The sequence below is a fragment of the Lepidochelys kempii genome, chromosome 12, assembly GCF_965140265.1.
Source record: "Lepidochelys kempii isolate rLepKem1 chromosome 12, rLepKem1.hap2, whole genome shotgun sequence".
In the NCBI taxonomy this organism is placed as follows: Eukaryota; Metazoa; Chordata; order Testudines; family Cheloniidae; genus Lepidochelys; species Lepidochelys kempii.
Window position 1 is genome coordinate 24,767,650 of NC_133267.1, and position 26,138 is coordinate 24,793,787.

At 41.8% G+C, this 26,138-nt stretch overlaps 2 protein-coding genes across 16 annotated transcripts in view; one reads left to right on the forward strand and one right to left on the reverse strand.

The window, feature by feature from the left end:
- LOC140896301 (transcription initiation factor TFIID subunit 4-like) overlaps positions 1-10,945 on the reverse strand; it is a 200,623-nt gene extending 189,678 nt beyond the window's left edge. For all 10 annotated transcript variants that reach the window (XM_073307901.1, XM_073307900.1, XM_073307896.1 and 7 more), the window contains exons 1-2: positions 9,095-10,945; positions 4,978-5,150 (exon numbers count right to left, since the gene is read on the reverse strand). In XM_073307901.1, coding sequence (XP_073164002.1) covers positions 4,978-5,150; positions 9,095-10,415 — 1,494 coding nt within the window. In that variant the 5' untranslated portion in view covers positions 10,416-10,945. The remainder of the gene's footprint in view (positions 1-4,977; positions 5,151-9,094) is intronic.
- A 3,150-nt stretch (positions 10,946-14,095) lies between these two features.
- The window catches only part of LSM14A (LSM14A mRNA processing body assembly factor), a 32,944-nt gene continuing 20,901 nt past the window's right edge, over positions 14,096-26,138 (forward strand). For 3 of the 6 annotated variants that reach the window (XM_073307913.1, XM_073307916.1, XM_073307914.1), the window contains exon 1: positions 14,096-14,481. In XM_073307913.1, the coding sequence (XP_073164014.1) occupies positions 14,361-14,481 (121 nt within the window). In that variant the 5' untranslated portion in view covers positions 14,096-14,360. The remainder of the gene's footprint in view (positions 14,482-26,138) is intronic. The other 3 variants (XM_073307910.1, XM_073307915.1, XM_073307911.1) reach the window with 1 other exon arrangement.

Consider the following 26,138-nt stretch of genomic DNA (forward strand, 5'->3'; position numbering starts at 1 on the left):
ATAGATGTACCCCATCTTCAGGAAACTGTGTGGTATCAGAGCTTCTAATGTTTCTATGACATAAAGTAGGTATAGTCTGGTCAGTCATGAACCCTCTAACTTCCTGATTAATGTTCTTCCAAAAGTTATTAATAACTTTCATATTGCTGCTGTAGCAATTATTCAGATACTAAGAAAAATTAGAGAAAATTATCATAACTCCTGGACACAAATCTGTGATGCGATCCAAATCTTCTCTCATACATTTATGAGGTGTACACCAGGAATAAGGCCCAGATCATTTTCATGCAAGTGAATCACCACAGTGTCTCGAAGAACACAACAAGAGCTTACGTCACCAGTTAGACGCCGCAGAACGGGAAAACTATGATGCCAACGCAGGCCACCTCTCTCCACCCAAATCAGCCTGTAGTCAGCAATCCCTATGTCCTGCTGTACTCCCTTGCTCTCTCACGAACTTCTGCAACCTCGTGATCCAGGAATCACACAGAATCCACAAACTAACAACCCTGGCAGCACACACATTTTTTCCCTCAGCAGTCAAGGTACCTGTGCTTCCAGTTCCAAACCTCCATGCTATGTGTTTTGGAAACACTACATTAATCTGCCCTGAGATCAAGAAATACCCACTTGCCCCACCAATCCCCCAGGGACTAGTAAAATACAGATTTTTTTCAAATAACCAATCCAAGGCTTGCTGTCACTGCCACCTTCCCCACATCCTCATGCATATATGACACTGAAAATGGTTTCAAGCCTTAACGGAAATAACATGTTTACATTCAGTCTGTTCTGAGCCAATGATTAATGCAATTTGTCTCAGTTTGAATGACTGAGAAGAACAGGACTTCTGGAGATTTACTTTACAAGCCTAACAACATCCACGCAGAAAATATTTCCCGTACCCTTTCAGATTTTCACTGGGGGGCGGGGGGAAAGGGTGGGGGGAGAGAACCTGTCAGGCTCCAGCTTTCTGACAAGTCAGAACTGTATTCTGGAATAGGAAAAACAAAACAAAAAAACTTTCTGTCAATTATAAAATTGCTGGAAGACAATTTTGTTTTCAGTATACATTACTTGCTGTACTTCTTGAATTAGATTCCTCTCCTTGATCAATCATCATTATTCAAACAAAAACAAAAAAAAAAACACCTGAAGATGCAACCATTTCTAAAAGATTAGGACAATATTTGTCAATAAACATTTCCTCCAGAAAAACAACGAGTTCCACAGCCTCAGAAAATAAGTCTTCCATAAGAATCAAATACAAGTGTAGTTCTTATGTAGTAAAGCCTTTATTATTTAAGGAATTCACTGTTTTCTGGCTTTAAAAAAATTATTCTAGTCAAATGATTTTTAACATATTTTCAGGACCAAATATATACAAATAAAAGTCATTGGTAGCAGGAGAGAAAAATCTATAGCCTATTTCCAGAATAATTAAATTCAAGTCTCCCGATGATGTTGCTTTAATCACTTCATTGCCTTTATTAATTGATAAAAGTAAACAAATGTGGGGCTCATGAAACGGAGGAACCAATCTGACAGTCTAGGCAGATACTATACAGTTATCTCAATGCACATGAATCCCTGACTAGCAACAATCCTATTGTTCCAGTACTGCCACTGTAAAATGTTGAAATCACAACAACCTCTAGGATATTCACCATTCACAACTCTTTAGTTATTCCCCTACCACACTCAAAGCCCCATACTACAGCTTGATACTATGTGATAAACTGTATTAAATGTATAAAACACATCAGTAGCTGATTTAAGCGCCTTCCAAAACCTAACAATACTGCTCCAAGTCGGCCAAAAAGGAGGTGCATGAGAGCAACACACAAGCAGCTCCCAAATGCTTGTTGGGTATGGCATTTTTTGATTGAGTTTGGGACCCAAATTCCAGTCTCCTAAATGGCAGTGCACTGTTCTGCCATTAAAACTTCAGTGCAACCAACCATCATCATCTTAGGTCTCCTAAGATTCTATGCACAATAGAGCTCTACTCAATTTTTTCCTATTGCAGACAACTTCTTAATATAGTATTCTCTTATGGACATTTCTCCTTCCAATCTTGATCCTACACCCTTCTCCGCAGCAACTACAGCTACATGAAAAACTAATTACAACAGTATTAAGTAGACAAGACTGAAATGTGCTCATTTAATATAGCGAGAGCATCTCCTTGGTTACATCCCCAAATCTCAAGCTCTATTTTGTATTTATGCTGTTTACTACTCTAATCTCTGATCCTTTTGCAGTTTGGTTCTTCTCTCCTGTATCTTTGATGTCCACCCAATTTTGGCATTATCAGTCAAAACTTGGTCATGTTTGTATTTATACCCAAAGGAAAAAAAATCTAGCAAAGACAAACATGAAGCAGCCACTCAAAGTAAAGAAAAGAGGTTGATTGTTTTTTTAATAAAAAGAAAAGGAGTACTTGTGGCACCTTAGAGACTAACCAATTTATTAGAGCATAAGCTTTCGTGAGCTACAGCTCACTTCCTCAGATGCATATCGTGGAGACCAGCAGGCAGCAGTTTCCACGATATGCATCTGAGGAAGTGAGCTGTAGCTCACGAAAGCTTATGCTCTAATAAATTGGTTAGTCTCTAAGGTGCCACAAGTACTCCTTTTCTTTTTGCGAATACAGACTAACACGGCTGTTACTCTGAAACCTGTTTTTTTAATGTAATTGTTCAAGAAAGCCTCAGAAAACTAGCATGGGCTATAACTAGGGGGAAACATCACTACTCGTAGAATGACAGTTTCTTCACCAGGGCCAAAAAAGCAACTCCATAGACCATCTGGAATAGTTTGAGATCCGTTGCACTAAGGATTATGTGCCTCTTCAAGACACAGAACTACATCCTATCTACACAAAATCCAACACAGTGTGGCAACACTGTGCTTAGGCCTGTTTCAAAGAAGCCTCCCACAAAGCCACAGAATCTTTTTTTTCTTAATGACTTTTTCCAACCTTCTACCCCCAGCATTCCACATAATTCCAAAGACTATTAACAGGCTTGTCATCCTCATGCTCGTGATCATCTCCTCAAATGCTCATACTAGACATACTCTTAACAATTTCTTAAAAGTCTTTATCTTTTCTCAGCTCCCTCCAATTGTTAATATCTTTTCTGTAGTTTTGTATTCAAAAGCTGTGCTCCGATGAGTGGTGAATTAAAGGTAAACAATTTTCTCTCTAACTTTACATGGGATACATCTAAATATACACTCTTATAATGTCGGATAGCTACTAAAGGAGCAAGCAGGTCTGGAGAACGAAAGTCCTGCCAGCAAGCTGGTGAGAAGCTGCCCAGAGACAACACTCGAGAAAAGGGATGACTGGATGTAGGGCAGTAGTCCCAAAACTGTGGGACACGTCTCCTTAGGGGGGCGTGAAAGAACATGGGGTGGGGGGCATGCAGCGGGGCCCAAGCCAGTCCACACAGGAGGTGGGAAGGAGTGCCACCCAGCTCTGCTCCCAGACTAGCTCTGTCCCCAGCTCCACTCTATCTCCAGCCCCAGGCCAGCTCCACCGCTAGCCCCAGCTCCTGTCACATCCCCAGTTCAGCCCCCAGTTCCGCCTTCAGCCCAAGCTCCTCTGCAGTAATGGAGGGGGAGTACGGACAGATTCCATTACTGGTAAAGGGGAGCATGATAGAAAAAGTTTGGGTACCACTGATGTACAGGCTGGAGAAGCCTACAGAACCAAGAGAGGTAGAAAGGAGCTCAGGGCACAGCAGGAGTTGCTGCTGAGGCCTTATTTGGCCTGCCTAGTTTAAGGGCCCAGAGCTGGAACCCAGTGGAGTGGGTGGGCCTGGGTTCCCCTACCAATGCCACAACAGACACTTAAGAACAAAAGGGGTTTTGAGACCCCCTGAGGACCAGGATCAGATGACCCTACCAAGTACAAGGGGAAACCCATACACCTAGCAAGACTGAAACTAACACCCTTCATAGCCCGGAATAGGACTATCATAGAGACTCAGTTAAAAGGAGCTGACTGACTGCCTTCCCAGACCAAGCTAATTCTGACCAAAGGGGGCACTACTGCATTAGCACAGCAGCTCAGAGTTACTCATAGTCATAGTACTCGTAAGTACTTACCAAATCAGTCTTAACTCTTCCCCCACAAATCAGAAGAGAATTACTAATGCTGAGTTGCGCAGTAACAATGCTCAGAAATATTGATCTCTAATTTTATAGTCCAAAGTAGCCAAAGCGGAATAACCTCCCTGAAATGCCATCACTTAGTTAAATGATAACTACTTGCATTAATATAGGTTTGGGGGTTTTTAGCTAGAAGGATCTCAAAGCACTTTACAAACTCATCAGAAGCTTAATATCAATCTTAGTACCTCTGTGTGGAAATACAGTAACTTTTTAACATCAAACTCTACAGAATATTACAGGGCAGGAAAGGATACCATAGTCAACTTAATTTAATAGAGAAATTTAGGTATGCAAAATGCAATCACCCAACTTGAAATCTTAATGTAACATGAGAATCACCATCCTTACTCTTGAATAATGTATAAAACAATATTTAATGACTAGAAGAGGGCAGGACACCTGTTGTTCATTTTATTTGAAAAATTAATCTTAACAGCACCACACCCCCAAACACCATGTTGGGGATTTAGATCAATACTGACTCAGAAGGAAGAGAGTCACCTATTGAATCAACAGCATGTATGATTTCCTCGGAGATTTCCAAAGTGGCCTTAACAGAAGCCATAATGTGGGACTCCTGAAATGTAGACATATAGAGAAATTTGCTGGACCCCTGGAACTAACCCATTCTTTGGCTAAAGGTGAGGTACATTTCCCTCTTCTGTAATTTTTTTTCAGTAGAAAAAAAGGTTTACGTGAACAAATTTGAAAAGAAGCCCAGCTTTACAATGTGTTTGATAGAAAATACAGTAGATCATAAAGAAAAATGATAATCACAAGCATGAAAAAATGTACCTGGCTTGCTGTTAAACGAAACACTGGACCACTTGTGGGCGCTGGAAGCCTGGGTGAGATGCTGGCGGGACTTTGCCCCTGTGTTTGTACTTGAGCTTGCACTTGAGCCTGAGCTAAAACCTGCTGAGGTACCATTACAAGCTGTCCAGCTTCTGTGCGCACCAAGACCATACCTAATGAAAATAGTCAAAATAATAGTAAGTACTATGAATAGAACTGACATGCAGCAGCTTAACATTTTCCTTTCTTCATTCATCAGTCCTGACATGTTTATTACAGTATAAAATCAGATATGCCATAAGGGAAAGTACTTAGTATCAACAGGAAAAAAAATTAAAAATACAGCTTGAAACAACTTTTGTTACATTTGAACCGTACAAATGTAACAATTGGATACCTGACTGTATAAGAAGGTGACAAAATTTAAAGGTGTAATTAGAGACAGTAACAGAGCATGGGGGGGAGAATTGCATTTAATTCTTAAATCCTGATCCAGCAATGGGATCTACTGGCAGGGACACTTGTGCCAATACAGAGTCCCACTGATGCCTCATTTGTCCTAGCCCTGCTCTGTAGCCAGCTCCAGTGCTGGGAATCTAAACCAGACTCCAACTCCTGAACTAAATTATAAGTACGCATCTTCTATGCCTCCCCCACCACCTCACTCACCTTTATCCACTGCTGAACCTCCTCTGCCCTGTCTGATTTTATTTTTATAAACTAAGGACCCCAATCCTACAAAGCCTTACACATGGCTTAAGTGTATGTCGCACAAGTAGTCCCACTGAAGACAAAGACTCACCGAATGCACAAAGTTAAACGTGTGTGTAAGTGCAGAGCCTAACCTATATCCTAGGCCAAAATCTAATGCACTGGCTATATTTTCAGTTTATTAGTCTGTTAGTTTTTGACTTAACACTGTTAACCATAACTGTTCCTATATTGCAATAACAATGTTTATTACAATAAATAATAATATTATCGCAATAAATAAAACAGGATAATAAAAACCAAAAGTTCACTTATTTTGCAAGCCAGATGAGCTCATTTTAATTTTGAAAATAACCCTTTTTGCTACGTGTTTGTAAACAAATAAAATTCAATGTTCTAGTTCAATTAACAACTTATTAATAATATATGCAATTGCAAACAGTTTGAAACGTTTAATTTTCATGTGTTAAAAATTAAACTATATAACTCATAAGAACAAATCAGACCACAACTGCTTTGTGCATACTCAATGGATATGAGTAAAATTAAAAGCATATTTAGGTTTACATATTACAGTTTTTTAAGGAATGTGACATGGGTGCATCACATCATTTAATAGCCATGTATTTATCTGATTCCACATATAAACTCTGAGCTCAAGTATAATCCTTGTAAGTAGTGTAGTTTCTCTTTACGTGAATTAACTTTATGGGGAGATACCTAGAAAACACTTGCTAATCTTCCCTACATAAAATGGAAATTAACTAAGAAGCAGATCTGAAGTAGCTGGGCTGTGACTGGTCCCTACACTTCATATCACCAAGTAGGGGAAGTTCAAAGAGGAAGATACAGACTAAACTACAAAAGCAGGTGAAGAACCAGAACTGAGTGTTTTCTTCTGGTATTTACTACTAAAAGATAACAAAATCATCCATTTAAAGGAACACTGTCAACTTAATCAGACTTCCACTTAACTTATTTTGCCTAGTATTGTTAGAACACCACATATACTTACTATAAAGAAAAGGGCAAACTGAAAAGATTTTTTTTAATTATTTTGCATATTTGACAAAACTATTTCTACAATTAATTTCACTATATTTGATTTTCCCTAGTTGTTGTGAGGTCTTTCCCACAGCACCATTGTATAAAATGCACAACTAATTTGAACACACCATTACTGTATTTAACTGAACAGCTGTGGTAACTGTACACGCAAATGACGAGTTAAGAGATGTAATTAGATATTTGTTCATTCAGCCACCACAACACTATGTACAAATCCATGCAATTTTTTCTTAAAGTTTACACCTAACAGCCTGATCATACAATGTACTTCACAGAGTTTATTATAGGACATGGACCTATGGGCACTTCCCAAAATCTCAATCTATTTGTTCCATAGGAATTTTTGTTTAGCGGTTTTAAGACTTATTTTTCAATAGGATATATTTGAATGGGACAGTCAAAGTAATTGTGATGAATGATTAAGTTTGTTATTCAAGTTGTAGAAATATTTACTGTTATGAAGGTATAACTGTTCATATATGACCATTTGTTTTTAAAATGAATGTGATTAATTCAGGTTCAGGACATTGTTATATTTAGTTTTACTGATCTATGCTTATAAAACATATGCACATCTGAAGCAACATTATGGGCTGTTATTCAGCTCTACTGCCAGCTAGCTAAACAGGAAGCTGACTTTAAGAGCCTGTGATATAATTTAAGAAGACCTACTAAAAAAAAAGAGTATTTTTTAAAGTTTCAGCTTTAAACACAAGTTTCCTCTATGAAAACTGCACTATTTTAAAATCAGTAATGAGCTGTCCATTACTTTTGCAGTCGAACTATAGATATTTTCATTTTCTCTCCAGCTTATCCCTTGAGAACACTTGTCTGTTTGACTTTTATATTCAAATTTAAGTAACTTTAATTGATTGACTAGAAAGTAGTTCTATAGAGCAAAAACAAACACATATAAGTTTGTATGCTACTAACGTCTTTCAACAATATTTTCTAAAAATCTATAAAATGTGTGTTTCAGGAGTATCATTTTCTTCTTCTGTTTAACAACCGAACAGTAGAACAAAGCAATGATAGCATTCAGCTTCTGAAATTGATGGTAAGTTATGACATACACGCCAGGGTATAGGAAACAATAGCAAAGTGTGCTAATATACCATCTACATAATTACACTTTCACTTTCTTAAAACAACTTGATATCTGTTCCAAGTTAAATGAGATCTTCATAAAGCCATAAGAATTTGCCTGATCTATGCAGTAGCAGTCTACAAAAAAAAATGGCAGGAGTTTCATTACCTGTGGTCAACTTCACAACTATTTAAAACACTGCACTAAAGACAAATTTTTATTCACACACAGCAAGTATACTAGTCCATAAACTTCATTTACTTAACTGATGTCAAACACTTTAAGGAATTCTGAGGCAAGAAAAACAACTTCAGATCATACAATGTATTAATGGATGAAGATTCTTTATTTGCATAAGAAAAACAATTAAACTTCATTTGAATAAATCACCAAATTTCAGAGGCAAGGACTTGTGCACCATTTGCACCACTAGCACTCAAGCATGACAAAACAATATCGGACACCCTTCAAAATTCAAGACAGTAAAGTAGCCATTTAAATCAGGAATTGTTGACATGAGGATATATTGCTATTGTTTTGGTTATGGTCAACCTTACTGAACTAGTATTTTTTAAAAACAAAGCCATATACTACTAACAGTTTATTGTTGAGTATCAACAAGACTGAATAATTAAGAAATCATCATTATGAGCAGAGGGAGTGGGGTAAAATTGTTACTTTGGAATTAGGGGGTGAATCCTACTGATGTGAGGAGAGGCCCAGATACTATGGTGAATAGCACAATATATGTATTGAGATTGAAAGCATAACATTAGTTTATTCAATTAGCCACATCAGAACAGACAGAGCTTGAATGGGGAGAACTTTTCCCATTGTCAGCAGCAGTAAATAAAAGTTAACAAAATTTAGACCTACAACCAGATTACACCTATCTATAAATCAGCAACTTCTAAAATAAACCTTAAGTGTTTTGTTTTATTTTACTGCACAGTTTTTAAAAAACTTACTGTGATTAACATTTTCCTTTAACAAAGCAAATAATTCTCCCCAACAACCATCGCAACATTTTTTTAAATTAGACCCCACAGATTTTAAATTGATTAAATAATATTTTTAGTAATGACAATGTGTCTATTAGAACAGAATTCATTTTAAAAACATGTGATTACTGGTGTACCATGCATTTATTTGATAGTTCTGTACTTGGTTTGTAGCACAGCCACAACTTTGAAAAATCACAGTGAGGAAAACGGGTTAGCAGAGATTAACAAGCCTGTAATTTCCACTTACCAGGTGGTATAGTAAAACCTGGAGGCAACTGGATTGTAGTCTGCTGAGGCGGTCTAACAATCAATTGTGGTGCAACTATTCTCTGAGCAGTGCCTACTGCAGGCCTGGGTGACAGCGACTGGGGAACTGCAGAGACGACAGGTACAGCAGTGGCTGATTTGGCTACACCAACAGCAGAGCCAGGTGGCCCTATAATATTTACTGTGGGTTTAGATATAGCATTGAGGGTGATGGTGCTGGACACTACAGGGGCACAGTTGGCTACTGAACTTTGGGCTGGATGGGTGACAAGATTCATTGTAGGAACAGAACTGGTAGAGCTACTGAGTGCATTTACTGCAGGATTGTGTGTGAGGAGTTTAGTCTGTGCTGTAGAGGATTCTGGTTTGTTGTGGCCGACAGACGGATTCTGATGGTTGACAACTTGTGTTATTGCTGCTGGGGCACACCCAGCCTTTAGGCTCTGAGTGACAACCACAGGAGCGCTGGAGGAAGTGCCATTCGCACTGTGTGCGGCGGGAGGAACGGTATGCAGTGCAGGTCTCTGGAGAAGGGAGAGAGCAGCAGGAGGAGGAGGAGGAGCAGCCGCTGTACTACCCAGCATTACCGCCTTTGAAAGTTCCCGACTTACTGCGGCTGCTGGAGTGACAGCACCGGCAGCCTCAGGCGACCCCCCAGCAGTGGCGGCCTCGGAGTTAAGCAGCAACACACTGTTCACCGCACCAGCGGCTGCTGCAGGAGGACTACACCCAGGTCTGGGACTCTCCACTTCCCGGGCACCACTGCCAGCAGCGAGAGCAGCGGCATTGACATCCACGTGGTTGTTGACAGGCTGGGCTGGGGCGCCAGCAGGCGGAGGTGGGGCAGCGGCTTGCAGTGAGACAGGGGCAGCAGGTGGACTCGGGGTGATGCTGCGAGGAGCTGCTCCATGTGATTGCTGCATGCTACTACTGTTTACACTCGCTCCCCGCCCGGCCGCCGCCGCCGCTGGGGCGGACAAGGCTGGGGGTGTCCCCTGGGCTGGGGTTGGGCTGCCCACGGCACTTGGGCACCTGGCTGCCTCCCCTGCCCCGGGGAAATGAGGAGGAGCAGGATGCCCTTGCTGCTGCTGGACTAGGCTGCCGCCCTCCACCAGGGTCCCCTGGTGCTCTTGCTGCTGGTGGGATGGGGGGCTGCTGTTAGGGGAGGGGCCCTCGGCGGAGCCCCGCCCGCCGGCCAGCTGCGATTCCAGGGAGCCCACCAGGTCGCTGACCGCCTTCTCGTCCACCTCTTCAGAGAAGAGCAGCATCTCTTCCAGGGGGTCCGAGGCGCTCGCCGCCATCTTGCGCCGAGCTGCGAGCCGGCCGCTCAGCTCACAGACGCGCCCGGCTTCCGCCGAGCGCAAGGCATTCTGGGAGGGGTCGGCCTCCTCCTCCTCCTCCCTCCGCTTAGAGGGGCTGAGCCTGGCTGAGGGAAGGAGAGAGGGCAGAGGAGCGCGAGTCGCTTTGTGCTGCAGCCTTAGGCTCCTCTCGCTCTCACTTGCTGCCTGCCTCTTCGGCTCTCTGTGTGGGTCACTGGGGGGTTTATCTGTAGGCTGGGCAGGTTCTGGTCACTCTGGTTGCACCCTCCATCTGCAGATTTCTGTGGCACTCCATCGTGTCACCCCAACCACTGGGCCTTGTGCCTGCCACCAAAGTTTGCAGTGCACCTCACCAGCTAGGCCACCTCATTCATGGCCCTGTACAAAGCACCAAGTCTACACAACAAAGTTAGATCTATGTAAGCCACGATATGTCAATCTAATTACACCAGTGTCTACATTCCAGCCTTGCTGCAGCCGATGTAAGTGCCCTATTGCACTGACATAACTCCACCTCCATGAGAAGCATGGGGCTCATGCACGTGTACTTAAGGCAACAGCAGTGTCTGTATAGACATTGCTTTACTTACTTTGGCTGTTGGCTGTCATTCTTGTCAGTTTCACAGCGCCACTTTGGAGCTCTGAAATTGAGGAGAAGGGCTGGTTGGTGCCCTAGGGTGAACCCCAAACTCCGCTCACAGCTGGGGCTGTCACCCCTGGGCAAGTGGGGGCGCCAGCTGTGAATCCAGCTATTGCCCAGGCTCTCGACTCTTCACAGTGCTCCAGACTCGTGGATCCCCACTGGGAGCCCAGCTGCTCCCTGGGGCTCCCCAAGATGGGGGGCAGCAAGGAGCCAGGGACAACCAGGCTCCTGGCAGTGAAATCCATGTAGAGCTGAGAGCCCCAGTGCTGGCTGGGCTCCCCGCTGAAAACCCCCACCCGCCCGGGGTGAAAGCCCCAGATGTGAGCCAGGTTTAGAGTTCACAGCACAGCCCCTCAAGTTCGTAGAAGCACTTCTGGTGAGGACAGGTCATTTTCTCTTTGTAGACTCTGAATGCTGAAAACAAGCAGCAAAATCTTCTTATTCACAACAAATAGTTCCATAAATTAACAGTTTTTCTTTCACTTATATTATTGTATTTCACAAGGCAACTTAGCCTCCTGATGCACAAGGGGAAGATCCTTCTGACAGTGGGGAGAGCCCAGGGAGCTCTCTGGGTCTTTTTTCAGAGAAGTGTGAGAACACAAAAGGGAGGATGCTAGGAGGATAATGGGAAAGAAATTCAGGGATATAATCACATTGGGATAACTAAGAAGGGGAATCTTTGGGTTGGCACATTCCCCTCTTTCTGTAATCCCATAGAGTGGGATTTGGGGGCTGTTGGCAGGCTGGTCTCTCCTCATTGCCAACTTCTAGGAAAGAAAAGTTCTAAAAGAGAGAGAAAGAAATCACATTCTTGTTAACCCATCTCCTCTGCCTTACCCTAATCCACTTGTTTTTCTCATCCACATATTATGCCTTGTCTTTTGGAATGTAACACTTTTGAGGCAGGTACCCATTTTCGCTATATCGATCCAAGCACAAGGGGGACCAGCTTGGCTGAGGCCTCTAGATGTTTCTACAATAGATTTTAAATAACAATTTAAATTATATAATAATTATACTTTAACTGCCCTACTCTGATAGATCTTGTGAAGCCAGACAAAGTTCAACTGCCAGCCTAGCAGTCCCACTGACTTTATGCACATTCATAGGTGTTTGCAGGATCAGGGCCTTTATCAAAAAGCTCATGGGGGGGGGGTGTTGGAAGGAGGTAAGGGATTTTGCAATAGTTTATGATGGAAGGAGGCAGGTATCGGCCTTTTCTTCACATTGAAAAAATAAGACAATTAATATTTTATATAGACATTTTTTAATCTGGAAAGGGTTCTTGTCTGGGTGAGGCAGTCTACTTCCCAAGCATAGGAATGGGAATATTTGTCCTCACCCCCGTGAGCGAGAAAGTTGCTGTGCTGTAAATTGCCAGTGTAAACAAGCCCTAAGGCACCATCCGTTCTCTCACCCTAGTTTAACTAAAGGTGTGATTTTAAATTGATTTAATTAAACTGGTGCAAAAGGTTCTTGTGGATGCTCTTATTTCAGTTTAAACCAGACTTGTTTCAGTATAGTTAAATCAATTAGGACTGGTTTAACCCCAGTTTTTAGACTGATTTATTTTTATACTGAATTATTTCACTTAACGGCATGATTTCTTATCAATGTATTTAAATCAGTACAACACAGTGTGTGCATACTGTTATACCATTATTAAGCTGCTTATACTGGTATAACTTAACATGCAGAATAAGCTACACTAATAAAAACATGTTTATATCAGTATAACTGCATCCAAACTAAGGGTTTGTACCACTAACTACATCTGTATCTAAACCAATATAGTTAAAGCAGTACAAAAACAGTGTGTAGACAACCCCTTAGAAATTGGGTTAAACTAAACCAAAATAAGCCATAAGTGTCTATACAGAGGGTTGCAAATCACAATTTGTTTATGTGAATTTTTAGAGCTTTAAAAAAAAAAGGAACCAGTTTTAATTAAAGGTTTAAAGTATATGTGTGAGTGGGTAATCTGTAAAACATTAATTTAATTTTCTGCCTCCACTTAACTGATCCACTTTAACCTTTTTATGACAATATAATACATGTAAGCTATATCTTAGTGTACAAAATGTGATACAATTGCATATTTGGGTCCAAACCTACAAACATTTATGCACATTCTTAATTTTAGTCACACAAGCAGTCACGTTGATGTCAAAGTGCTTATTCACATATATAAAGTTAAGTACGTGTATAAGTGTTTACAGGATTGGTCCTTAGGTCTGCACTTCAAAAGTTAGCCAGACATCTAAAAGACTTGTAATGAAGCACATATGATTTGTGTATATGTTGGACTAATTTTATGTAATAGTTATTCCTGTCACTGTCAACTTTATTTTCGAATACATTTCAAAGTTTATAAATATGGAAAAGCATTTAAAAATGTTCATGCTGTTGAACAAACTGGTTGGTGTTTCCTTTTAACTTGTTCAGGTTAACACATCATATGTGAGAGAACCAAGGCGCTAATCCTGGAATGAGAACCACACATCCCCACCCAGGTGCCTAGGCAGAACTCCAGCATGAATACTGACTGCAGGCCTAGGGCCTAAACCATTGCTTATTAAAATATGTGTGTGTGGCATTTCATGGCCGGTGGCTTGTCTCTCAGCAAAGCCAAAGTATTTCACACACTGGTTTTTTGTTTTTTTCCCCATGGGCTAAAAGACAACGTGTGACACGCCTCCAGCGTGGCAGACAAACACGCTCAGGAGTGATGTAAGTGAAATGAAATTGCAAATGATGTCATTGAAGGCCACTCAAAGTGCCATGCAGCATGTGCAGTAGGACACATGCCATATGTGCACAGAAAGGTGTATTTACAGTCTAATGCATGGCGGACTCTACACTTTATAAGCACAATCTGTTCAATAAACCTCTTCCTCTCTCTCCCACTTTCCTCTCTGCAGCCCCTCTTCTCCCAACCCCAGCAGCTTCTCCCTCCTCATCCCTCCCTCCGCACCTGTGAGGCCGCGGCTATCGCGAGATCGCTCTGTTCCCGGCATCCATTTCGCGGCCTGGGACGGAGGGGGGGCGGCTCTGAGGGAAGATGAAGGCGGCGGCCATGTTGGTAGCTTTGGACTGCTTTCGACAGGGGTTGTGCTGAGGGGTCTGCGTGGGGGGAGCGGTTGCTGAACGATCAACACGCGCTCGCGCCTAAACCCAGAGAAGTAGAGTGTCCGCTCGGACTGTGAGGGGGTTCGCGTAGCCGTCCGTGTCCAGCCTCAGGAGCGCTCGGCAAGGGGGTCCCTGTCCGGGGAGCCGGCGCCATGAGCGGGGGGACGCCCTACATCGGCAGCAAGATCAGCCTCATCTCCAAGGCCGAGATCCGCTATGAAGGGATCCTGTACACCATCGACACCGAGAACTCCACCGTGGCGCTGGCCAAGGGTAAGGGGCGAGCGGGAGGGGATGGCGAGCGGACGGCCGCGGCCTCGGGAGTCCCGGTGCGCTACGGGTGGGGGGAGACGGGCCACACAGAACTCCACCGTGGCGCTGGCTAACGAGCGGGAGGAGCGCGGAGCGGCGGCCCGCTTTACGCTATGAAAGGACCGGGACTCCATAGTGGCACTGGCCAAAGGTGAGGGGCCGCCGAGGGAAGTGGAGCAGGGGCCTGGGGGGTGCTGCAGCCTCGTTCCCTGTCGGTGCAGCGCCCCCAGTGGCGGAGGGTTCGGGTGAGGAGGCAGGAGCTGGGGGGCAGTCGGGGGTCAGATTCAAAAGCTGCTACGAGGGCTCCGGCCCACTGTTAGCAGAGCTCTCTGCAGAGCTGGCCCGGACTGAGGCCCTGGGGGACGCAGAGAAAGGGAGATGCGCTGTGGGGCCACTAGGACCAATAACTTCACTGTGGAGTGGGACTGGGTGAGGGGCAGTGGTGGTGCGGGAAGTCGGAGAGCAGCTTTTGTAATGTGTGTGCTAGTGACGCAGAACTGGTGTTTGGTGAGAAACGGAGCAGGGATTCTCTACTCTGAGGAAGTCTACAGTGTTGTTGGGCTAGCCCTGAATTAGGGAGAAGGCAGAGAAAATTGGCTGTTAAGTGGACCTGTATATTGTGAGCAGAGAGTCCAGGATAAGAGCACAAGGAAGATTGTGAGGATAGTATTAATGATATGCGTAAAGGAAGCTTGTACATCAGCACTAAGTATTCCACCAGGGCTTTAGCTAAAGGTTAAAGGGACCAAAGGCTTAAGGGCCTGTATCTTCCACTAATGGATAAAGTCTTCCTATATACCTTTGATGCAGAACTTCACAGCATTGCTGACTGGGTGAGGGTGGGGGGAAAGGGTTGAGAGCTTCTAGAAGAGGAACCTGTAGATTATTGATGCTGAGATTGGCACTGTGTGTGTGTTTACCAGCAAGGTGAACTGGACTGTGGGTCATTTTGTTCTCTAGCTTATAAAGAAAGACAAGGTGGGTGAGGTACTGTAATACTTTTTATTGGACCAGCTTCTGGTGGTGAAAGAGAGAAACTTTCAGTTTCCACAGAGCTCTCTTTCAGGTCTTTTTATAGACAGACACATTCTTATATTGTACTTGTCATTTTGGTAGCCTCATCTGCCATGGAGAGTCAAGGTTGAGGAGGGGAAAACAATGATGCCAAGTGTAGCAGAATCCTTGGGCAGTATGTAGGGTACTTGTATTGATGATGTGTGAGAGAACAGAGGGCTTTAGGCAGTCTGGGGGATGTCTGGAGTCCATGGATTTTAGTGCCCACAGTGAGAAGGAAGCATCTGTGATGGGACTTGCCAGGTGTGGTGGTGGTCTATTTCATACGGGGCTCTCTGAACACAGAACGTCAGTCTCAAAAAATGAATTTATGCAGGTAGAAAATAGAAGTTGCTCTCTTTCAGCGTGTACTATATGCTTTAAAATACAAATGTATTTTGCTATAGTTTTTATATGATCTACATCTCTTGAAAATCTTGTTTAAATAATACAAATGAAATGACAGGGAGAATTTTTTCCCTGTTAGACCAAAAGAAAAATAGCTTTCTGTGTAATCCAGACAACATAAAAGGTTTGGAAAGCATATTTTTTTGTGGCATGTGTCGCCCTCTGAAGTATGTACTGTCCTTTGTCTTCAGTGTTATGTCATTGGATTAAAGGCCACTTATTAAATGTTATACATTTGTCTACTCAGTTTCTTACAGTAGTACATTGGCTTTGGTGAAAGTTCACATTAGACAACAGCTCATGCAAAACAGAGCTCTAAATAGCTAATGTGCAAAGAAAAATAGTCCCAATACCGTATATACATGCAACACATGTTGAACTTCAAGCATATGAATAAGAGTATGCAGAATTGGGGCCAAAGTTTCTATAAAATACTGTAGTTCATGATGCCATCAATTTAATATCACATTGAATTAATCTGTTCATTAAAAGTAACAGCTAAGATTGCAGTAAGTGAAAGATTAAATAGATGTAAGTTATTTATACTGCAGTGGCACTAAGGACTCCTAGACTGTGATTCCACATATAAAGGCTCAAGATCGTCTCTGTCCCAGGGAGCCTACAGTCTATATTTACTTCTGCTGTGAGTGGGAGTGATTGGTAAAGGAGTGAGCAGTGCTGACCAAACTAATAATGGCTTTTTCAGTGCACATATGACAGGATATACATGTTCAGTATGGTCCATATTTTGCCATATTTATGTTGAGTTGTACTTTGCTTCTGAGCTTTATTTACTTGGATTTTTTTACTGTGCAATAAAAATAGAATGCCCATCCAGTGTTCTTGTCACCCATCACAACCTTTTAGAAATAAACCTGTCAGTTACCCTGAGATTGAATCAAATATAAATCTAACCAATTAAACACTCCACAAATCGTCACCAGAAGCCCACAGCACTGCTGTCCATCCCTACCTATCTCCTTATAGTTGAGGGAGAAAAGTTGGGCCTTGTGGCACACCCTGAGTGTTAACAGATATGTAGTTATGTAGCAATGCAGGAAACAAATTCCAAAGGCTCAAGTATCTGTCAACCTTCTCTCACTAAGGGGGTTCCAACTTGGGCATGTCTGCTGACCTCAACTGTGACAGTATGTTACCGAGAGAAAGCCAGTCTCTTAAAGGGGTTGGTCTGAGGCCATGTAGGATTTTATACATCAAAATCTGTGTGAGCCCTTAAATAGGCCATGAAGCCTGAGGTTAATATGCTCATAAAGAGAGATACTGCTAACAAGCAGGCTGCTAAATTCTGGACTAGCTGCAGTTTTGGAATGGATTTTAAGACTTGCCCTCTTTAAAATGTGTTGCAGTCATCTAATCTTGAAGTGACAGGTGCTAGATGATGATTGCAAGGTCCACATCTGAAAGAAATGGGTGCAACCTTATAATCATCCACAGATGTAAAAAACCTGACTTAGCAGTAGGGGTGTAAAATATTAAATGGTTAACTGGTAAGTATTAGTCTTACTGTTAACCCTGGCCCTGCGCCCTCTCCCTTTAATTGGTTACCTAGTTAAACGATATAATTTTAATCATTTAAACGGTTAAGTTTTTTAACAATATTTATATCCCTACTTGGCGGTAGCAGCCAGGACTCTTAACTGGAACCCCCTGTTGCAAATCCTGGCCAAAAAAGCAAATGGACGGCCTGAATCAAATGTTTCTTCCAGTTGCGTCATCCCAGCCAGCCAGCCTCATGTTACTCTTATCTAGATTGAGTCTCATCTACCCAAGAAAGTTGCACTGGTTTAAGTTGTTCAGTGTTTTAAACTGGTGAAAAAGGCTATATTGGATATTCTTATTTCAGTTTTGTTTGTCAGTTAGAAATTAGTTTTAGCTAAACCAAAATAAGCCATTCTTAAGCCAAAATAACAGTGTGGGTTGAGAATTGGACAGACTGCAACCTTTAACTAGGGAGAGATTGTCTTCTCTCCATACTAAAACACACTGTCAGAACTAGAACCCTGATCCTTTAACTATCAAAAACTGAGGCTCTACCACAAGAGTTAAAAGAAGAGTTCTGGTAGCTATTGGCACATAAAGGTGTTTTCATATTCTGCAGTTAGCCAGTAGAGGGCAGCGTACTCCCTCACATAGTGCCTGATCCTGCTGCTGTTGAAATAATAGTAGAAAACTCCTATTGAAGTCAGTGGCAGCAGGACTGGGCCCCAAAAGATAAACAACAAAACTTTAAAAAAAAAGAAAAGGAGTACTTGTGGCACTTTAGAGACAAACCAATTTATTTGAGCATAAGCTTTCGTGAGCTACAGCTCACTTCATCGGATGCATAAAGTGGGAAAATACAGTGAGGATGATTTTATACACACAGACCATGAGGGGGGAAAAAAAAAGTGAGGATGTTTTTATACACACAGACCATGAAATAATGGGTGTTTATCACTACAAAATGTTTTCTTTCCCCCCCACCCCACTCTCCTGCTGGTAATAGCTTATCTAAAGTGATCACTTTCCTTACAATGTGTATGATAATCAAGGTGGGCCATTTCCAGCACAAATCCAGGGTTTAACAAGAACATCTGAGGAACCGTGGGAGGGAGGGGGAAGGAATAAACAAGGGGAAATAGGTTACTTTTTATAATGACTCAACCACTCCCAGTCTCTATTCAAGCCTAAGTTAATTGTATCCAATTTGCAAATTAATTCCAATTCAGCAGTCTCTCGTTGGAGTCTGTTTCAGAAGTTTTTCTGTTGTAATATCACAACTTTCATGTCTGTAATCGCGTGACCAGAGAGATTGAAGTGTTCTCCAACTGGTTTATGAATGTTATAATTCTTGACGTCTGATTTGTGTCCGTTTATTCTTTTACGTAGAGACTGTCCAGTTTGACCAATGTACATGGCAAAGGGGGATCGCTGGCACATGATGGCATATATCACATTGGTAGATGTGCAGATGAACGAGCCTCTGATAGTGTGGGTGAAGTGTGTGTGTGTGTGTCTCTATTTTCCCATAGAGAAGTTTGGAGTTAAGGCTTTGTGTTATAGTGCAATCATGAGTAGGCCTTAGCTCACTTTGAACTGTATTGCTCTATTCTAATAGCCTAGATTTGTGTGTTGGAATGATGCTGAGAATGGTTACTGTAGATATATCCTACTTCAGTGTGAACTGATTGGTAAATTCTTCATTTGGGAAGCACTGACAGGGCTTGTCTAAATGGTATTTTATTGTGCATCAGCTGGCATGCACTAAAAGTTTCAAACTAAAACTAAAAGTTTCAAACAGTACTACATCAATGCACACTAGGGAACTTTTAGAGTGCACCAGTTAGGCTCCACTTAGATAGGATGCACCAGCGTGTCACATGCTAATGCATCATGTAGACAAGTCCACCATAGTTCTGTATTAAATAAATTTTGTCCTCTGTGTGGAATGTTAGTTTTTCATGTTTGTGTTTTACCATCCCTAAAAAGACCCCTGTGAATGTTAATGATCTCTGGTGTTATGGAATCTATATTTATATGCGAGGATTGCAAAAATCTAAAACGTAATGTTTTCAGTTGAGACTAGAATTTAAATGTAAATTCTATAACCCAGAAAACCCTGAATCTCTTATACAAATATGAGCTCACTGCTTTATTCAGTCATTGATAAACAAAATATATAAGGAGAAAACAGGCCATATTTAGAGTCAGCAACATAATACAAATGCATTATGAACTTGAAATAGTATGTTTAGTTACACTTTTACAATCTTTGCAGACTCTAAATGAATAATGAAACTTGTGCCATATGGAGAGGCTCCCTATTAAAGATGTGTATGGAAGGATAGAGGAAATAGAAACTTTTTTCCCCCATCCCACAGCTGGTGGGATGGGAATGTGCAGAATTGAACATGTCTGAAATTTGCAAGGCAAGGCTGATATGAAAGACAGAAATGGGGAGAGGAAGACAGTGTCCTCAGTTTTTACTCTGTGTGTGTGTGTACACACACAAGGTAGTAGTTTTGTTCAAGAAATCTGCCAACTAAAAGCCAGAGGCTCCCCTCTGTTTATGTCAGTGGAAGGGAAGAATACTGGATCTATTGTATCTTCCACCTGATTCTACAGAAGCATATCTGCAAGGATCTGGCTGTATGCATGAGGAGGGAAACAGAGACAGGGGATGGATCCCCTTTGCTACATCATCACACCCTCTTCTCGTAGGGGATTCACAGCATAATTTATTCAAACTGATCAGTATTCAGTTTATTTAGGCTCACTAATTACAGAGGATGAAGAGGAGACATTAGCAGCTCTCCAGGAGGAAGCACAGCTCTTGAAGTAGTACAGAGGCACAGGGCCTCTATGAATCTTTTGAGACTGATAGGTTGCGGGAGGATGAACAGTTCGGCAGAGTGGGGATAACCCAACCCCGGGACTGGACAATCAGGCAGAAACTGTTTTCTGACCTTTTTCTTATGCAAGTTATTTCAGGACAATTTGGTTGGTGTTTTTTGTGTAGTGCTTGCTCAAAAAATCTCATTTTCTTCTTTTCCTCCCTTTTCTAGCGTGCCCTGCTTACCTCTTCTCTGAAATCTTTTGTTTTGTTCTTTAGTAGCAATTTCTTCACTTATTCTTGCTACTGAAACACAATGTCTTAATCTGGTTGTCTACACAATTGAATCAACTCCTATTGAATTTAGTTCTAATTAGGGCTCTCAAGCAATTAAAAATTAATCATGATCATGCGCTTAAAAAAATTAATAGAATACCATTTATTTAAATATTTTTGGATGTTTTCTACATTTTCAAATATATTGATTTTAATTGTAACGCAGAATGCAAAGTGTACAATGCTCACTTTATATTTTTGATTACAAATATTTGCACTGTAAAAACATAAGAAATAGTGTTTTTCAATTCATCTAATACAAGTACTGTAGAGCAATCTTTATGAAGGTTAAACTTACAAGTTGAGAATTACGTACAAAAAAATAAGTTTACTCAAAAACAAAACAATGTAAAACTTTAGAGCCTACAAGTCCAACCAGTCTTATTTCTTGTTCAGCCAATCACTCAGACAAATAAGTTTGTTTTTATTTGCAGGAGATAATGCTACCTGCTTCTTGTTCACAAGGTCACTAAAGTGAGAACAGGGGTTCTCACGGCACTGTTGTAGCCAGAGTCGCAAGTTATTTACATGCCAGATGTCCTAAAGATTCATACTTCACGCTTCAACCACCATTCCAGAGGACATGTGTCCATGCTGATGATGGGTTCTGTTCGATTAGAATCCAAAGCAGTTCAGACCCACGCATTTTCACTTTCATCCTCTGAGTCAGATGCCACCATCAGAAGGTTGATTTTTCTTTTTTGGTGGTTCAGGTTCTGTAGTTTCCGCTTTGGAGTGTTGCTCTTTGAAGACTTCAGAAAGCATGCTCCACACCTCGTCACTCAGATTTTGGAAGGCACTTCAGATTCTTAAACCTTGGGTTGAGTGCTGTAGCTATCTTTAGAAATCTCACATTGGTACCTTCTTTGCGTTTTGTCAAATCTGCCGCGAAAGCGTTCTTAAAATGCATATGTGCTGAGTCATCATCTGAGACTACTATAACATGAAATGTATGGCGGAATACTGGTAAAATAGAGTTGGAAATATACAGTCACAATTTTAATTAATGCATTATTTTTTGTTAACGAGCATCATCAGCTTGGAAGCATGTCCTCTGGAATAGTGGCCAAAGCACAAAGGGGTATACAAATGTTTAGTATATCTGGCACGTAAATGCCTTGCAATGCTGGCTACAAAAGTCCTATGTGAACGCCTGTTCTCACTTTTTGGTGACACTGTAAAGAAGAAGTGGGCAGCATTATCTCCCATAAATGTAAACAAACTTATTTGTCTTAACAATTGGCTGAACAAGAAGTGGGACTGAGTGGACTTGTAGGCTCTAAAGTTTTGCATTGTTTTGTTTTGTGTTGTAATTGAAATCTATATATCTGAAAATGTAGAACATCCAAAAATATTTAATATATTTTAATTAGTATTCTATTGTTTAACAATGTGATTAAAACTGCGATTAATTGCAATTAATTTTTTAAAGTTAATCGCATGAGTTAACTGCTCTGAGTTGACAGCCCTATAGTTGGAGACCAGCCCTTATGGTTGGAGACCAGTCAGCCTTGTTGTGTTACAGAGAGAAACTTTTTATGCAGCTAAAAATGTTTGCGTTCTTACCTGACTTCAATTCCATAGGATAGTTAATACCGATTCACACATGGCTATTGTTTTAAGGGAATTTATCTCTATTCATTTTGTGTTTGTAGAGACCATTGCAAAGCTGTCTAAATTAGAAAGGAAAGTAAGATACTTAGGAAAAAATCCAAAAACTCATATCATAGCAGTGATAATGAAAATAAAGTTCTAAAAATATGGAACTGCACTGTTTCTTCATCAACAAGACTTGTTTGTTACATAGTAACTTGATGATCTTAAAAGGACAAGAACAACAACATACATTGCTCACATCATGACAGAGAATAGTGAACACTTGGTTTCAGAGATTCTCAATCTTTTTTTTGCTGTACGTCCCCTCCCCCTCAGAGATGCATGTTTTATTCATGTCCTGTCCCCTCCCCGGGGTCACTTTCTACATAGGCAACGCTGGGTAGAGCAGAATGTAGGATTCTTGGGGGAGGCAGGGTGCATGCAGGACGTGAGGAGGAAGGGACATCCCTGGTTCGCTCTCCCCCGTCCTCTCTGCACATCCCTATCAGGAGCAGGTGCCCAGCCACCATTGCCTCTAACCTGCTGCCAAGCCCAGCAAGACCATGTGCAGCTTCTGAGAGCTTCTATCTCCTCCATGCTGCTGCTTTCTGACCCCCTTCTTCTCCCACCAAATCTGGTGCCCTTGCAATGAACAGGTGCATCAGCCTGCCTGCATTAAGCTGACCTGAGCTTGAGCGAAGTCCCCTACTTGAGCTCTGCAAAATTTCCGGTCCAATGATGGCAGCATCGTCCTAAAAGGGCGTTGCCAGGGAAGGTCACAGATGGCCTGAAAGCTGCAGCTGACTTGGAAGCACCTCTTCTCAGTGCTGCTTACTCCACGCCCCCCAAAAACCTCATTGTACCTCCTGATTTGGGTGGGGAGAGGAGAGAACACCCCGCAGTTTGGGAACGTCTGTTTTATTTAATCACAGCTTTTTCAAGCATTAGTCAACTAATGCCTCTCTTTAGGAAATCCTTGTTGTGGGTCTTCAAGTTTCATCCCCTTTCGAGGGAAACCTATTCTTAAAACGTTAAATGACTATTTCCTGGAGCAGTTAGTCCTGGAACCCACAAGAGGCGAGGCAATTCTTGATTTAGTCCTAAGTAGAGCAAAGGATATGGTCCAAGAGTTGACTATAGCTGAACCGCTTGGTAATAGTGACCATAACACAATAAAATTTAACATCCCTGAAGAGGAGGGAGGAACTCCAAAGCAGCCTACCACGATATCATTTAATTTCAGAAAGGGGAACTACACAAAAATGAGGTAGTTTAAACAAAAATTAAAAGGTATAGTGCCAAAAATGAAATACCTGCAAGCTGCATGGAAACTTTTTAAAGACCCCAAAATAAGGGCTCAATTTAAGTGTATACCCCATATTAAAAAAAGAGGACCAAAAACCATGCTACTGTGGCTAAACAACAAAGTAAAAGAAGCAGAGGCAAAAAGGCATCCTTTAAAAAGTGTAAGTTAAATCCTACTGAGGAAAATTAAAAGGAGCAGGAACTCTGGCAAGTGAAATGTTAAAAATATAATTAGGAAGGTCAAAAAATACTAGGCTACCCAAAGACTCAAACAGTAACAGCAAAAAAAAATTAATTACGTCAGAAGCAGGAAGCTTCCTAGGTAAGCAGTGGGGCCACTGGATGATAGAGAGAGTAAATTTCAGAGTAACAGCCGTGTTAGTCTGCATTCACAAAAAGAAAAGGAGTACTTTTGGCACCTTAGAGACTAACCAATTTATTTGAGCATAAGCTTTCGTGAGCTACAGCTCACTTCATCGGATGCATCCAATGAAGTGAGTTGTAGCTCATGAAAGCTTATGCTCAAATAAATTGGTTAGAGATGGTAAAGGAGCACTCAAGGTAGATAAGGCCATTGTGGAGAAACTAAACAAATTCTTTGTCTGTCTTCGTGGCTAAGGATGTGAGGGAGATCCCCAAACCTGAGCCATTCAAGATAGTAACTGAAATTAAATCCCTGCTTACTACAGTTATTGATGCTTGAATAAGAACTTTCTCCTTCACAACCCAGATCCTTATTTTGTTTGATAGTCTTTACTGACAAGTTTATTACCATGAAAATGCTGGTCACAAGATGAATGTTAGGACTTCTGCAGTGATGATCTCTGAGAGTGAATTTTAGACATTACTTTGATTAGTAGTTCCTATTATCAGTTTTACTGTCAAAGTTAAACTTACGAACATTCAGAAGCAAATACTTTCTGTCGTGTGGAAGTCCTATTATCTAAAGGTCATCTGCAAAATAGAGCTACCAGAAATCCAATAATTTTAGAAATTCAGATGCTTGAAAGAACCTTGTCGCTTGCAGGGGAAACTGATTTTTACATACACCGCTTCCTATTTTTAGGGCACATAAGGTTGGCCAACTTATACATAACGCACAATGAAAGTCTGGAGAATGAAGATGGTCTCAGAGTTTTTTGTTGTGTTGGTTTTTTTAAAAAGAGGATTAGCAAAAAGGAGATGACTTCAAGATCAAATGTCATTAATTAAATTTCCACTATTAAAGTGAAGGGGAATATGGTTTGATCTTTTGATAGATTTAAATGCTGTAATCATTTAAATTTACCCATAGAACCGAAGATGTTGTTTCATCCAGACATTCTTGTCATTGCATGTTCAGCATACTTTTAAAAACTTGTATAGAAAGTAGCAACATCGTAGCAGGAGTCCTAACAATAGCAAGAGTAGCAATAGCAAGAGTCCTAACTTTTGTTGTAAAAACTCAGAAATTCTTTCACAGTCACCATCAACCTCATGTTTGGCTGGCTGGCTGAAAAAGGATAGTTCCCTGAGCTTTCCAATGACATTAGGAACTCCCAGGAGGATTGTCTCTCCTCATTTGCTTCCCACTTGTGGATGTTTGCACTGAATGTGAGGAGTACACCTCATTAAAACATAGCATCAATTTACTCAAGGAGATTCTGCAAGGAAGCTTCTTGCAAAAGCAATTAAGAGGTTTCAGTGGACTTGGCAAATCACAGCCAATGACACTACTAATGCAGTGGTAATGTGCTTTTATCTTAACAGGAATCCACAGAAGGCAAAATCAAAAGCTATTCAGAGAAGCTATGGAATCTTTCCATCACTTATCCAGCATGAGTGTTCCCAAATAAAGCTTGTAGGCTGAGCTCAGAGCTGAAGTGGCTGATGGACTAGCCCTAAATCTTACTCCTGGAGGAACTCTGCATCAATGCTTGTGCATGTAATTCATGTGCTGCACATATTTTTTTTCCCCCGCAGAAAATAACTTCTACCTTGCAAAGGCCTTCCGGTGTGGCCTGGTCGGGAGACAGGATATGGGGACAACATGACAGTGTGGAGCACATTGGGCTCCCAGGGGGGCATCACAGTCTGGGGTTCATAAGGGCTATTGGGAGAGGACAGACTGGGGCAGGGGCTGAATGCACGGGAAGCACGGGACCACGGGGGAAGGTAGTGCAGAGCCACATGGTCGGAAGAGGGATGGCTGAGTGGGGGCACGTGGGGATGGGGAGGAGGTACAGGGCCACATGGCATTGAGGAGAGTGATGTCTGAGTGGCAGTGGAGGTATACATGGGGACAGGAGCAGATGTGCCTGTCTGAATGGGAGAAACTGGGGTCAGCTAGAGTCTGCATGGGAGAGGCTCCCTAACAATTCCTCCCTGCCCACCAAAAAAAACCTGTTCCATATTTCTCCCACCCATACCCAACAATCCTCCAGTTTTACTCCCAGGCTCCTTCCCTCTCCTTCAGCCCCTCCATTTACCCCTGACTTCTCCAAGCCTTTGCTTCTGAGGGGAGCAGGAAATACGGTTCTGTGTTGTAGTTTAAATGTAGTTCAGAGTTTTGTATGTATTGCCTAGTAAGGAATCTATTGGTCAAAAA